The following is a 15,582-nucleotide window of genomic DNA, read 5'->3' as shown; positions in this document are numbered from 1 at the left end:
TGGACAACAGCGGATACCTTGTTTTGACAGGTGTCAATTGATCAAAACATGGATGTCTAATATCAAAGATGTATGCTGTAAACTAGCATGATGCTGGTCACATTGGCATACATGGAGGGGTGTACATATGTTCGGTCAATGTTGTCATGGCTATAAAACCAAAATTTCTCGCATCGATGGGTTACCATGTTTTCTTAACTATGGTGCTCCGGAAGCACACGTGGAGCTCTGCTAGTAATATTGGCAACAAAACAGCTCTGCTGATTTGGTGGATGTAGCTTACGCACAAAGCAAAAAAACTTCAATTTAATTATAAGAGATGACTAAACAAAGGGAAAAATTTAAGTAGGTTTACAATGTTGTGTGTGACAATTATAAAAATATACCCATTTTATCCTATTATTCCTGTTATTACAATATTATTGATATTATTGTCATGCAGTCTTGTCAGATTTGTTATTAAATTTTCTGTTTATAGGTTCAAAACTCACATCAATCCACTGATGGAAAGATGCGAGATTTTTGTGATGGTGAATGTTATCAGCAACATCCACTTTATTCTAATGACAAAACAGCATTGCAAATCTTCCTGTACTATGATGATTTTGAAATCTGCAACCCCCTTGGATCAAGAGTGAAAAAACAAAAGATAGGTCTTGGCTCAGCTTTCTATGTGTTACTATGCTTTTTAAGTTGTAGTCAGAAAATTCTGTGCAACGCAAGTATATATTCCAGTGAACAAAGAATCTTTATGTTGTAGAAGGGCCCAAAGAATGTTTGACTGACGTTTGACAACCTGCAGAGAGGAAGTCATCTCAAGAGTCAAGCTCGGGTTGTTGAAGCACCAGTCATTGTCAGCAACAGCCCTTCTGAGGATTACATGTACTCTAACTCAGACATTCTTATGCATACAAATAAATCAATGATTTTAGGGATTAAAAGGATCAGAATTTTCTCACTTTTTAGATGTATTTTTTTCCCTTGTGCATAAAATAATGTTATCTTCTAGGCTTACTTAATCATGTTTCTGTTTAGTTTGAATTGTTTCTTTCAGGTTATTTAAAGTGGGGTGCCTTTGAAATAGCTCGATAGCTGAGTGCACTTCCACTATAAGCAGCACATTAATTTTACATTTTTTTGCCTTTTTTGTTTTTTAATTTGATTGTACTTTAAATTACTGGTATGTGAACAGTTTTTGCTTGGTTTTATTTGTTGTGGGAGGCGCGATGGCCGCGATGGCCTCATGGTTAGTGTGCTCGACTCCGGAGCGCGTGGTCCGGGTTCGGGTCCTGGCCGGGGACATTGTGTTGTGTTCTTGGGCAAGACACTTTACTCCCATGATGCCTCTCTTCACCCAGGTGTACAAATGGGTACCAGCGTAATGCTGGGGGTAACCCTGTGATGGACTAGCATCCCATCCAGGGGGGAGTTAAAAATACTCCTAGTCGCTTAATGCTATGGAAACCGGGTATAAGCACCGGCGTGTTGGGTCATTGGCTCGGAAAGCGCTTATTACCCTTTTATTTGTAGAAACTATTATTAATTACTTGGTCAGAGCAGAAGACAGGTGTAATAGTACTATTTGAAGCAAATTTTTCTTTCTAATTTTAGGAGCATTTTATTACATTTTGGAAAATATTGAACCTCAGTATCGCTCAGCTCTTAAGTCAATCCAACTGGTCTCTCTGTGTCCAACAAAACATATTAAGAAGTATGGAATCAATGCTATTCTTCAGAGGTTTATGTGGCCATGTGTGATGCACTGAAATACTGACTGAAAGCTTGTTCTCCCTAAAAGGCTGGTGGTATACAAATTTTGGTAGAGAACTATCCACAATTTGTTTGTGGGACTTTGGGACAGTGCCATGCAGATAACTTGGGAAGTCACTGCATTGAAGGCTTTATGGAGAGTTTTAGAGCAACCAAACCTTGCAAGTTTTGTGATGGAATGAATGAAGACTTTCAAACAAAGGTAGATGCACCGTAACTCATTTTCTTCTTTACTTTGTGTAAATTGAATATAAGTTGGTGTAGGTAACCTGATGAATAAGTATGGATGCTCCCAGTTGAAAACGAGTCTTGGATAATACACAGTCACATTCACACACCTGTATGTTTAGTTACCTGAAAATGCTTCAAAGACACAAATTACAATATTTTTTGTCAGTGGTACAGACTGTATTGCTATATCTTCTAACATAGTTTCATATCTAACCCCTTCCGTTTTGGTCAAAGAAGAAATCACAGTCTTAAATATTCCCCCAAACCATATGGTTAAAGAACATTGATTTTCTTTTTTCTTAAGGCTCCGGTTGTGGTCTTTTTAGCGTCTTCTGTCTTTGATGGTAAAATCAATAGACCTTCAGTAAGCTAGGCACAGTTGTTGGTATTTTATCATGGTTTTCAACAATGTGTCCATGTATGTTTAGGTACAGACAAGCTTCTACAGATATGTGCATAAGTCATTAATCATTATTGTAGCCTGAGACATTGGTATCAGGAATTAAAATGCTTGTAATAAAGCTAAAGAAACGTCCTGCACCTTTCAGTTTTCTGAAGAAGAATACACTCTCAGATCAAAAGATGGACATGATCACCAAGTCAGACAAGTTGCTAGGGATCCTGATCTGGCATCGGCATATGGTGTTAAAAAGGAGTCGGTTCTTAATGCATCAAAGTATTATCATGTCGTGGAAGGGCTTGCTTGAGACATTATGCATGATGTTTTAGAAAGTGTCATCCCAAAAGTAACAAAGCTGATCCTGGTTGTTCTTATCAGTGATGGACACTTTTCTCTTGATGCTTTGAATGAAAATATCAACACCTTTTCATTTGGAGCCACTGATTCGAAGAACAAACCGGAATCCAATTTATCACAAGCTACACTGCACTCACCAGAGGCAGCTTTAAAACAGTCAGGCAAGATCAAATGTCTCTTATGCAATTTAACAGTTGGGAGATTATGAAACTTCAATAAAATTTCATTGAGAGCATGCTGTCCTGCAAGTCTTTGTTTTACTTTTCTTAGCATTGATGGGAAAAAAATGAATGCAAGGATTAGATTTGTTTTTTTAAAAACAATGTGAGCAATAACAGCAGTCATTGATATTGTGTCAACAATTATATTTCTACCAACTGTGTATGACTACAATTTCTTGCGTTCTCTCTCTGAGGTAAGAGTAATAATTTTGTTTGTTCTTTTCTCGTTTTGATTAGCCACCCAGACATGGTGTTTGGCAAGACACCTCCCATTTCTTGTAGGGAGCATGGTCCCTGAGGGGCATCATCACTGGATGCTGTTCCTTGACTTGATGCACATAGTTGACATTTTATTTTCCCCAGTCACAAGCAAGGGATTGGCTATGTACTTAAAAGTGCTTATTCGTGACTTTTTGGAAGAATTCAAAGCATTATTTCCAGAAAGCTCCATTATTCCCAAAATGCACTTTATGGTTCATTACCCAAGATGCATTGTAAGGTGAGAATTACTATTATGTAAGGTAAATATTTTAAAAAGGCTTTGTCTGTATATTTGGCAAGGTTTCTCACCGTTAAAAGTAATTTTCTTTGAGACTACATGTATTATATAATTATTTAAAGGACAGTGTACAGGTAAATAGAGATAATTATTCATATACAACACAAAATCATGCGTCCTGTTTGCCGAGAGTGCTCAATGCCATAAGGTAGAGCTAAATCCACAAGCAGGATGGGTTTCACGCCGAAGCGATGATCAAACTAATAATAATAATAATAATAATAATAATAATAATAATAATAATAATAATAATTATTATTATTATTATTATTATTATTGTAATTGTTATTATTACTGTAGAATGATTATATTACATATTACCCAATAACAATAGTATGTATTTGTGAATATTACATTTTCTTAATTGCTCAACAGACTTGGTCCACTTGTGCGGCACTGGTGTATGAGGTTTGAAGCAAAGAATTCTTATTTCAAGAGGTTATCTCATGGTGTTTTTAATTTCAAGAACATTTGTAAATCACTGGCGTTTCGACACCAGAAGCTTCAGTGCTACCATTTGGCAGAGGAAGGGGGATACTTGAGAACATACGTGGAAACAGGGACAGGTAGAGTGTCATTAAATATATTTTGATATTTATGGGGTGTGGTAAAAGCCATTTGGCTGAGACAAAAGTTATACCAGTTGTTAAGAACTTTCCTGTGTGCACAATGTTTACTCTTTGATTGTTTTAGGGAAAGTTGTACAACAGGCAGATCGAACAGCAAATCAGAAATTGATGATTCAGAACAAGATGGGTCGAGATGATGACAATGTTATCTTTTCAAGGTAAATTAATACGAATTTAAGATGGGTTTTAGTAATTTTACCTGAGCTGTGTCTGTGTCTGGTATTGTTAAGAAAATTAAATGCCATCGTAGAAACTTCTAAAGCGTCTGTTGACTGGTTTTGATTGGAGTCAATGCATGTTCTACGATCACTTAACCCTATCATTCGGTCATGACAAGAATCAAAACTGGATATTGACCAAGACACTGTACCATAAAACACACACACGGAAATACTGTGAACTTTAAAGGAAATGGTCTTAAAATCCTTTGAGCAGAATGTCAGCTACCTGTAGCTTCTTGTTTTGCCTGTTGCTGACTGACCAAGAAGCCCCTTTGAAAAACAAATATTTTAATACTTAGTTATTATTGTTTCTGTTTTTTTTATTACCATGAAAGCCTACATAAATGCAGGGTTTTTTCATAGATCACTAAAACAACTTACTGATTTCTTTGTGTAGTGTTAAGTGGGTGACTATCTATGGGACGAAGTACCAGCCTGGAATGATTGTGGTTGAAGGACATGATGGACTTATGCCTACTTTTGCTGAAATCAAGTCTCTCCTTGCCCTTCCAGACAGGAGAGTTTTCTTCCTATGCAAGAAAGTGCGAGTCATAAGATTCGTCAAACATTTATGGGCATTTGAAGTGACTGTCATGAACACTGAATGCATGCTTGACTACACTTCTTTGTACGATTTCCATCCTCTGGATCTCTACTGCATAAACTATGAACAAGCCCTGAGGAAGTTTGTTCGACCCAAGTATCATATTCACGATTAGTAATTTTTCACGGATTTACTCATATGGATACTTTAATAATGTTGACTTCTTCTGTGTGTACTGGCAGGATGTATTTTCATACTACAAATGTATGTTTTAAGCCCACAAGTGTATGAGTTCAAAAAACCACTCTTAACATGGTTTAGATTAATCGGCTTTTACTATTAAAATTAGTGTAAAAGTACACTTCCAACTGTGTAATTTTATCCTTGATAATACCTGGAAAACCATAAACTTTTATCCTTTAAAAGAAGAGTAAAAATACCCTACATATAGAGTAATTTTAGAAGATTAGTTTGGTGTAATATTTTACACAGTAACAAGGCGTAAAAATACCCAACATATAGAGTAATTTTAGAAGATTTTTTTTGTGTAATAGTTTACACAGTAACAAGGTGTAATTTTACATTTTTGCGTTCGTAACATTACACTTTAATTTTTAGTGTGTTAAGGCAACTTTGGGCTGTTGGGAATTGCGTGGACTTAGTTTACTTGGTAAAATAACTGTATTAAAAAGTTTAAGAATCTCGCAACTTGTTTATATTCTCTCACCTTTGCCAACAGATCAAAAAGTAGTTAACGAAGTTAATAATCTCTGTTACAATTTTCTGTGCGACGGTAAAGGTGACAAAATTAAGCGTGATACTATGATTAGTGATTATGAACAGGGTGGACTGAAGATGGTTGATATAAAGATTTTCAGCAAGGCTTTGAAGGCAACCAGGATTAAGAAATACCTCGACCAAAATAATCATGGAAAATGGAAACTTTTTTTTTGACGTGCAACTGCAAGATATCGGTGGTGCTACCTTTTTTGGGGTATTCTAAGTCAAAAAGATTTGTTAAAAACTGGAAAACAAGAAAATTACACTACAAATTTGGTCAGAAGTTACTTTTGAAGATTGCATGTCCTCTGTCATCCAGCTACGGTCACAGCCTCTTTGGTTCAATTCTCTTGTACGAGTCCAAAATAAACCAATATACTCGCACTATGGGCTACTAAGGGAATTCAGGTTGTCAGCGATTTAATGGTGAATGAGTCCACCTTTTTATCTTTCTCAGAATTTAAAGACCGTTATAGATTTAAACCAAGTGTTCTGTCTTTACTTGTAGTCATCTCGGCTATAAAGCAGTTGTGGGAAACAACCAATGGGAAAAACCTGAGCGAAGTTTCGGACTACAATACGTTGTGTAAAAAAGTTCTGATGGCAAATAAGCCAAACAGAATAGTGTACCAAAAGCTTGTGGAAAAAAAAAGAAACAGCTCTTGAATAGTGGTCAGCAGATTGCAAAATTGAACCAAACGAAACTGTTGACTGGGTGGCCGTGTATCGAAAACCCTTCGAATGTACCAAAATCTCTAAACTTCTAGTATTTCAATTCAAGCTTTTTCACAGGCGATTAGCCACCAATAATCTTCTTAAAAAAATTAACGTTATTGGTAACGATCTTTGCAGTTTCTGTCAACGGGAAGAGAAATCACTCATTCACTTACTCTGGACTTGCACTAGCTGTAACGTCCCTTTTTTGGGAAGCTTTTAAGGAATGGCTGATTCATGACAAAGCTTTTCCTACGATGGACTTGTCACCATCATTAGTTGTTGGTCTAAAGCCTCAATTAATGCAAAACAAGATTCACTACTTTTTATTTTTGGTCGCAAGGTATTACATTTGGACCTGTATAACACGCAGTCAATGTCCTAAAATAGAAGGCTTCCACCCATTCCTCTCACATTACAATCCTACGACTTGTAATTGTGTTGCAAAGGGCTTATTTACTTATTCATTTACTTTTTGGCAACACAAGGCTCATTCCACAAACTGCAGCCACAAAGGTCTATCACGCTTTATTTTTCTTTTGTTTTTGTCTTTACCAAAGAAGATGAAAATGTTGCAAACCTCGCCTGCCTTGCCACACAGGTCTATTTCTCACACAGTCCTCCCTCTCAGTCTTTTGTTTTTTTGTCTTCATTTTCGGCCAGGGAAGATGAAAATGTTGCATACGCCACTTGCCACACAGGCCTAATCGCCACACAGGCCTTATCACCACCCAGGACTATTTTCACAGGTCTATATTGTCACAGGTTTATTCGTCATATAGGACCATTGTATGCATTGTTACCGCACAGGACTATTTCATTCAAAGATACCAAGGACAAAATATGCACGCCTCATCTACCACAAAGGAGTAACTTCCACACAGGATTATTGCATGCTTTAAGGCCACACAGGACTTTACAAAGCCCTAACGAGCCACAAAGGTGAGAACAAACCCGAGCACACAGAAGCTACTACCGCCATGAGAACCGAGGCGAAATGAACTGTGACGACCAAAATAAAGAAAACACCGCCAAGAAAACCACGGGAAAAAAAAAGAAAAGGAACACGTGAACTTAACCAACTAAAACAGGCTAGGGATTAAAAATTCGGAACAGTTACCTCAGGTGGTGCATTCTGGGCAACGTTGTCGGCGGCCGCGGGAGGCCGGTTTTCTACCTAAGCTACTGGAGCTGCAAGGACAGGCTCCGGAGCTGGAGCGACATTAACAACATCTTGAACTTGGTTTGGCAGTGGAGGAGCAGGCACTTTGTTCAGCCATGAAGCAAGGGAAAAACGGGTTTTTGGAGCGCCAACTAAGTCGGTAGATCTGATCTAAACGGCGGCCTAGAGTAGAGTGCAAGGGGCGGGCCCAACGTGGACCTTTATATTCATAATTTACAAGTCCTTAGGGCATATTATTAACATATGCAAATGACTTAGCATAGTCGTACAGTCACACGGTCACCAAAACCAAGTTTTCTCGCACAGATGGGTTACCACATTTTCTTACTCATGGTGCTCCGCGCGTGTGCCTTCGGAGCGCGAAGCTCCGCTGCCAATGCTAAGAAGTCACGTGGGTGTTATAATGTGATAATGTGACTGATTTTCGTGACAGATGATGTGACCGATCACGTGCTCAGTCATAACCAGTTGGCTGGTTAAAGACGTGTAACTGACGTTAGCATGACGTCAATACATTTAAGGACTAATGTTACTCTAAAGAGTTTATTACATTTAGGGCAAAATGTTATTACATTTAGGCCTTCAACAACGGTTTCCTTGGGTGGTTGCGCGGTTTGTTCCATGGAATCGATTGGTAGATATGACTGTGAGTTCTCGAGGAATGTTCTCTCTCGGCAAATTTCCTCTGAATTTCCCACACAATATCTACCGCTTTGTCAATAGAGGCAATGATTTTCACGTCAAGTTCCGATAGTTTGTAGTTTCTATTTGACTTTGCATGGCATCCATCGTTCCCTCGGCTATGATATTAGCGATTTTCTCATAAAGTCTGGTGAGATGAGCCCTGTATGGTCTCATCGACGCTTAGTCCGTGAGCCTGTGTTGTTGGTTAGTATCATCCAGGGGAAATAAACATACCCTGCCATTTGTCCAAAGGCCGAATAGCTTTATCCAGTGGATAAAGTCACTTTCCGAAAGTTTGAATCTGTGCAAAGATTTAAGTATTTTCTCGCGTAACTGTGAATATGCATAGTCTAACCACATCTAAGTAAAGGCGTGTTCGAAGACCTATCTCAACGTTTAACACGAAGTATATTTTACAGTCTTTGAACAACTAGCCCCTGGTGTTTTTAGTAAGGTTTGTTGTAGTTCCTCCATATCCTGGTCCTGGCATCAATGTCAGTTAGAAAAGGGGGATGATTGAGTTCGGTTCGCGGAGAAACCACACATACACATTATGCCGATCAAAAAAACACATGGTTTATGAAAATACGGAGGGTTGATGCCTGTGAAAATCTACAGTAGTCTCGGTGTACGGCGTGATAGCAACAACGACGTTCGGGTGAGATTTCAACCTAAAAAACTGTACATTTTATTTTTCTCAAACCAATGTTAAGTATTTTAGTCCAAATCTGAAATAAATCAAGAGTATCGCAGGAAAAACTTAGGCCTTTACTTCTCGTTTACAACTAAGATGTCAGCGTGGGGAATCGCTGAACGAAAAAATAGCTGTTTAGTGTGAGGCTCATCACCCTATAACTTGTGACTGCGTTTCAAAGCGTCAGCCGGCCGAGCAGAGCCTTGACAATATAAAAAAAGAGGAACCGATCTTTTACGACGCTGTCTTTCACACTATTAAAACAGGTGACGGAAAATCAGTGTAGAAAGGACAAGGCTTAGCTTCTTGCTCCCAGGGATTTTGAAACCTTTCTTCTTTGGAGAGAATCTCGCCTTATTGCGAGTTTTCAACAAAAAGAAAAACCACCTTATCAAGGATTTTTGAGAATTGAACACCCCAAAAATAAACATTGTCTTCCAATTAATTGCATTGGAGACAACGTGGCTAGACTTTCAACAACTTTAGTGTCAATATATGTTTAAGGGGGTTTTATGATGAAGCTCTTAGCAAGATTTTATCTTTTACGGAATGGCCATCTTCTGGTTCTTTCCATTTTCATTTAAACATGTTGTCAAGGTAAACTGCATTCGCTGATACAGCTTTGTGAAAATTACCGTTCAGGACTACAGGGTCTATGGAAATATAGGGAAATAAAGATGTCGGAGAAATGACACCTCTCTACAAGAGTCTCTTAACTTTCTCTTTTAAGCAACGTATTCTTAAACGCCCACAGAACCAACCAAACTCCAAAATAGAAACTAAATGGATTGGGTGTAGACGCTGTGCATCTTGACGTAAAATGCTATAATCATTCGTGAAGGGCAATAGATTAAGCAATGGACCTCTTCAGCTTGTATTTGTTTTCCAATTTAGACCACGTGATATTCCCAAGGGAATTTTCCTTTCGCATTGTCTTATGCACATGCATAAACATGCATGTGCATAAGACGACATTTGAAAGGAACTATTCCCTAGAGTAACATCACGTGGTCTGAAATGGGAAAACAAAACGTACAACCTAAAGATGACCGTTAATAAAACTAGTTCTGGAGCGATTTCAAAATTTCCGTTGGAATTAATTTGAACGGATGCGGTGTGCAGAGTGGTGTTTGTTAAAGCAGTACTTTTCTTAAAGAAAGGAGAATGTTCATCACAGTTGAATGATAGCACCTTAGTTAGATTAAGGTGAGCCTGAAAAAAATTGGGTGGGGATGGACCTCGAACCCATGATGGCCACACGATTCCTCAGCACCGCAAAGCCTTTTAAGCTCTCAAGCCGTCTGTGAGCTGATCAGTTGCTAGTTCGTAATATATCCCGTACAAAGTGAATGAATGCCGGTCTGTGGAATACTGGATTTCCAGGCTTGAAGGAGACTAGATCCAACTTTTAAGTTTTCATTTTTGCAACTATTTAAGTTGCTCTCAACAACGCCAAACCATTAAAGCCAGTACAACCGGTTTCATTATGTTATTGAGTGCAAAACACGCCACTTCCAATTTGAGCTCATCAACGGTTTCGTGTTTTTTATATGAAAGGAAAACCAATATAGTGAAAATAACCACGTAAACTCGGTTAACTCAATTCGATCTCATCAGAGTTCGTTTCTCTCAAAACTAACCCAGAGTACATTGCTGCAGTGGTGAAGAACTTTTCATTAGTTTGAGAGTATTTGGTAAAATCGTGCACTTTCGGTTAAAAGCACCAAACTTGGCACACTTATAGAATTTACTGAACTCATCATTTGAGGGGTCGAGCCCATTGATAAATCGACCGGGGGGTCACGTTTTTACTCTTAGGGGAGACGGGGGTATTTTTCGTGAGAAAATTATAAAAGGTGCGCATTGATTTGTAAACGTGGTACACGCATAGCACTTGTTGAATAAATTCAATGAGGGGGAATGGGTGGGCTATTGTTTCTGTAAAAAGGAGGGAAGGCAAATCACAGCTGCAATTCTAACTCGCTCCGGACATTTAATTGTATAGTTCATATCGTATTATCAATTTTCTTTTTAAGATGCTAGTATTTAATTTAAGTGTAGTATTTCCCTAAGATCGTCTCCTCGAGTCAATTTTCCATCTTCTGTCATCTTAATCCTACAAAAGAAATGCATCCATAAAGAACACTGTAATTAGGAAGTTAGGGGAAATATAAGCCGCAAACAACGAAAATTATAAACAGGGATTGGATTTGGAGGTTTGAGGAGTGTTTACACAAATGCAAATATGAAAATTTTCCGGCATTCTTAGTGTTGGCACCTTTCCCTGCTGTTCAGTTTCTAGATACTTTGGTTACTACGAAAACATAGTATCGTAGTTCAGGACGTCTTTGATTTTGAAATAAAAGCATGCGCGACTTACGATAAAAAATACTGTTCTCAAAGGGAGAGTACATGACAGCTGTTATTTTTATCAGATAGTTAAGAGGTTGCCTGCTTTATGCGCGCCTTCCACATATAAATTATCGCGGTAAATGTAAATGCATTCAATTGGTTTGACATTAAATTTGAAAAGTATCCTGTGGTACTTGCCCGAATTCCGTTTCCACAGTATCTAAGTTGGCACTTTGGTGCTGGACTAAGTTTGTACACATGAAATCCACCGCAATCACGAACTTTAACCGGCACAGATATGTCGCAACAATCATTTTTGTTACGAAAACAAGCTTTTCTTTCGACGAGACCCTCCTGAATGGTAGGAAGCTCCCCTTTCAGCCATCCAGGTACTAAGGTGCCGCATTTATGGGGTCCGGGGCAGCTATTAGCCATAGCATTTCCACCTGCTCCCTGGAATCTATACCATGAAGGAAGAAGCTCTACGTCGCAAGATGCCTTTCCATCGTACACATGGTGAATTGACCGATCAGCTGTATCCAGAACTCTGTAATGGTTGCATTCTATGAATCAATAGATAAATCGGGGTGATAAAATTTGTTTTATGGAGAACTGAAGGCCAAAATCAGGAATTTTTCCAACCTTGTTTTTGGAAAGCCCAACATAAGTAAAGTTAAGTGTGTGGCGTTATTTCTTCTCGTTTTCTGTTTCTTTGTGAGAAAATTATGTTTGAAGTTGGGCTTTTCCCGCTGTTTCTGCCTTTTCAGTGCGGGCTCAAAAACTAAATCAGCACCCTGCTGTGGCGTATGATATGGGGAACAGAGATTTCGTAATCAAGAGAAATAAGTGCTGCTATGAAAATTTTCTTCGTTGTTTTGCTGTTTCTTCGCCGACTCAATATTCACAACAAACATCAGTCAAAAACGCTGCTTCTATAAGGGACGCTCTCGCATGTCTTTCCCATATCATACGTCACAAGCTGCAAGAATATCCGCTGACTCTTAGGTGGAAAAACGACGGATATGCCACAAAAAAATTGCAAGTGCATGGTCCTAAGTGTAAATAAAAAATGCTTATTTTCTGTCTTTAGTTCCTCTTAAACCTTGGAACCACGTTGAATATTCGGACATTATTTCGAAAGTCAGTTTGCATGTCCAACATATGCAGAGACACTTAAATGTGTAGACTGCTAACAGTTCCTTTTAAGTCAGTCAAGCCGCCTGCTTTTGTCAGGCAAGCGAGCCGAAGAGCCGAGGGGAGAATGGGGAGAGAGGTTTTTTTTCCTCTCGGCTATTCGGCTCGCTTGCGTTACTAGAGCGGGCTACTCAACCTACTAAAAGGAACTGCTAGCAGTCCCGACCAGTCTAATGTCGCTTCAGCAAATCGCTTCGCTAGAATTTTTTTTTTCGCGCGAGCAGCCATTGTTAGCGCGGGGAAAAATATTATATTTCGTCGGCTTTGATGCACAATTCCACCGGCTATGTTATAAACCAGAAGCTAGAGTTCCCGCGTGCTCCATAACTCGATAGTGCACGCTAAAGCAAGAACCAATTGGTAAATAGGAGCAACGGAGTAAGATTTCAAACCGGATCGATCCTCGACATAAAAACCCACTATAAGCAGACCGAGACCTTTGACTGAATACCCACTATACCTCTTGTAACCCCCCCCCCCCCCCCCCTTGTTTAGATCGAGATAACTTCCCCTTGGTGTTTTCCAATTTAAAAATTTATTCATTCGTCCTAGGCTTAAAGAGACTGTCTTCATAAATTAAAAAGAATGACCGTAAAGGCAGCCAACAGATCTTGGCCAAATTCTCGACATTGAAAAAGAACCTTTAGGTTTGCACTTAACGTTACCTTCAAACACAAGTCGATAAACGAAGTTTGCAAATCCCTTGCCTACACCATACTCACAGCGATTTGACTTTCCATCTTCGTCGTATGTTAAATAAGCCCGTGGTCCACTCCAGCATTCACCGTAAAATTGAAGCCCAAAATACAAGTACCCAGCTTTTTTTACTCTCTCTGCGCATGCTTTGATGGTGTTATTTAAGTTGTTCCAGTCTACTTGTGGTGGCCGGCGAAAATTCTTCACAAGCACCGGGAGGGGCCTTGGCTCAGATGTGTCGTCCGTAAAACAGCCGACAGGCTCATAAATAACCTCTAAAGAGAAAAGTGCCAGGTGGAGTTGAGTTTTCTTTCTGTCTGATAAGTTTATCTTGTCAACTGTGCGTATTGATGTTCTTTTTACACTGCTATCGATCACCGAATAGTGCAAGGTCAGACGACTTTGCAATATCCGCGTTTGACTTTGAATCACTTTGTCACTCTGCAAGAGTTTATGTTTTCATGACGTCATGGTTTCCCTGAAATTTTGTTTTTAGTGGATTGACCTCTATTGGGTGGAGTATGCTGATTGTCAACATCATGTAGCAAAGAGTCAACTGATTTAAAGTAAAGTAATTTTACTGGCAGAATTCCTGAATTTACAAATAGAGGCACACTATGAGATTTATAATCTACGAAATACATTAAATGCAATTTTTAAAACTTGTTGTTGGTGTACAATAGGGATTCCACACGGTGTCATAGTGGCTTTGTTGAACTGAAACTTTCTTTGACTAATTGAACTTCATTTTGTTGCATTTTTCTTTTGTTTCTGTAAATCTTTTTTGCTGCTGGTCACGTGGTGAAAAAACACTTTGTGCTGACGGGAACAATAAAGACATCACTAATAGGCTACTTTCGATACATTAAAATTCAGCTTAGTAGCGAGGATTAGTGGACACAAACCAAGGGAATGAATAAACAATCTTTTTTAGTTTCCTTTGTTACTTCTTTATCAGCTTCGCTATTTACACCAGCAAGTTTGCCTTAACAAGTTTCCTGCGGCAACGAAAACTTGCTCCAGTAAATAGGGTAAAATTGACAATTTTTCCTTGAAAAAGAATGGTAGCATGCTAGCCTTTCCTTGCAAAGGTTGAAATTTCTTCGTGTGAACGGACAACCAGGAAAATTAGTAGGAATGGCTGCCTTTTAAGAATCGAGAATCGTCCGTCAACGACCATTTTGGCGGATAGCTCATATTTTGCCCAAAGATAGCCTTTAGTAAACCATTTTCAAAAATCATATTTACAAGTTTCAGCGACTGTTATTTTTTTTAGAAATTTCCGAGAATTTGAAAGCCCGGTTACAGTGCGGTTTTCTGTTTTAGTATAGTAGTTTATTAAAAACTCTCTTGCAGTAAAACAACTGAATTAACGAGTACGTTTTACAATCTTAAATTATCTAAAATACAATAATTTACAATTATAACAATACTTGTGGTGCTATCAATTAGTCACATAACATATCAAGAGTCACATAAAATATTTAAAAGTAAAAAAGTTTTTTACTCTCTTAGTCCTACAGGCCTGCTTGTTCCGGAAAAGATAATACTTTTGTGTTTTCCGCCTTAATTAAGGGATAGTTAGGCGCGTCCAAGAGTGGACTGGGGAGCAGATGATGCAAAGGGTGGCTGGGGGACTTCATTTTCGCCATATATTTGTAGCGTACTCTTCTATCATCTAACCTATCTAGGTTACCTAATTGTAGTGCATGAGCGCATGACTCTGCTTCGGGGTAAATTATGTTAAGCGCCCTTTTTTGCACTCGCTCTATGGCTTCGGACAGATAGGCAGGAATGTCCTGCCAGACCGGTACTGCATACGCCAAAACTGGCCGAACTGAGGCAAGGTATATCCTCAACATGTTGGGTTGGGACACCGTGGCTCTGCATCGAACTCTAAGTCATGAGAGTTCCACTTCAGGTCATTGCCCATAATAACTTCTAAGATCTTATAGGTATTGACACTATTGATGACATTGCCGCTAATTATTATGGGATTAATGAGACAATTAGAGTTGCGTAGGAAATTAATATGCATTTCTTTACACTTAGTTGGATTGAGTCTCTTATTATGAGCAATGGTAAAATTATGAATGTCTGAAGCCACCACATTAAGTAAGCTAGGGAAGGTCCTTGGAATTATTTCGAGAGCACTGGTATCATCGACGTATTTGATGCGCAGCCGCCAGTCAGAGAGCAGTCTGTTTGTCATCACCGTAAAGAGGATCACTCCTAATTTAGTTCCTTTGGGTACTCCTCCTTTTAGTGTCAGCCAACCAGACAAGGTACTTCCGATTCTAACTGCTTGCTTCCGGTATGTCAAAAATGATGTAATCCAAGATAAAGAACTGGA

General features: G+C 38.8%; 2 protein-coding genes across 2 annotated transcripts in view; one reads left to right on the top strand and one right to left on the bottom strand.

The window, feature by feature from the left end:
* The first annotated feature begins 2,553 nt into the window (after nt 1-2,553).
* On the top strand, nt 2,554-5,574 carry LOC137990703 (uncharacterized). Its single transcript, XM_068835819.1, has 5 exons — nt 2,554-2,919; nt 3,217-3,478; nt 3,914-4,104; nt 4,232-4,325; nt 4,786-5,574. The coding sequence occupies exons 1-5, from the start codon at nt 2,715-2,717 to the stop codon at nt 5,105-5,107; spliced, it is 1,074 nt and encodes a 357-aa protein (XP_068691920.1). The 5' UTR covers nt 2,554-2,714; the 3' UTR covers nt 5,108-5,574.
* A 5,386-nt stretch (nt 5,575-10,960) lies between these two features.
* Nucleotides 10,961-15,582, bottom strand: part of LOC137992855 (pancreatic secretory granule membrane major glycoprotein GP2-like) — a 7,873-nt gene continuing 3,251 nt past the window's right edge. The window contains exons 2-4 of the mRNA XM_068838403.1: nt 13,199-13,504; nt 11,538-11,902; nt 10,961-11,103 (exon numbers count right to left, since the gene is read on the bottom strand). Of these exons, the coding sequence (XP_068694504.1) occupies nt 11,098-11,103; nt 11,538-11,902; nt 13,199-13,504 (677 nt within the window). The 3' untranslated portion in view covers nt 10,961-11,097. The remainder of the gene's footprint in view (nt 11,104-11,537; nt 11,903-13,198; nt 13,505-15,582) is intronic.

The sequence above is a fragment of the Montipora foliosa genome, chromosome 2 (genome assembly GCF_036669935.1).
Source record: "Montipora foliosa isolate CH-2021 chromosome 2, ASM3666993v2, whole genome shotgun sequence".
In the NCBI taxonomy this organism is placed as follows: domain Eukaryota; kingdom Metazoa; phylum Cnidaria; class Anthozoa; order Scleractinia; family Acroporidae; genus Montipora; species Montipora foliosa.
This window is presented reverse-complemented; position numbering and strand designations above follow the sequence as displayed.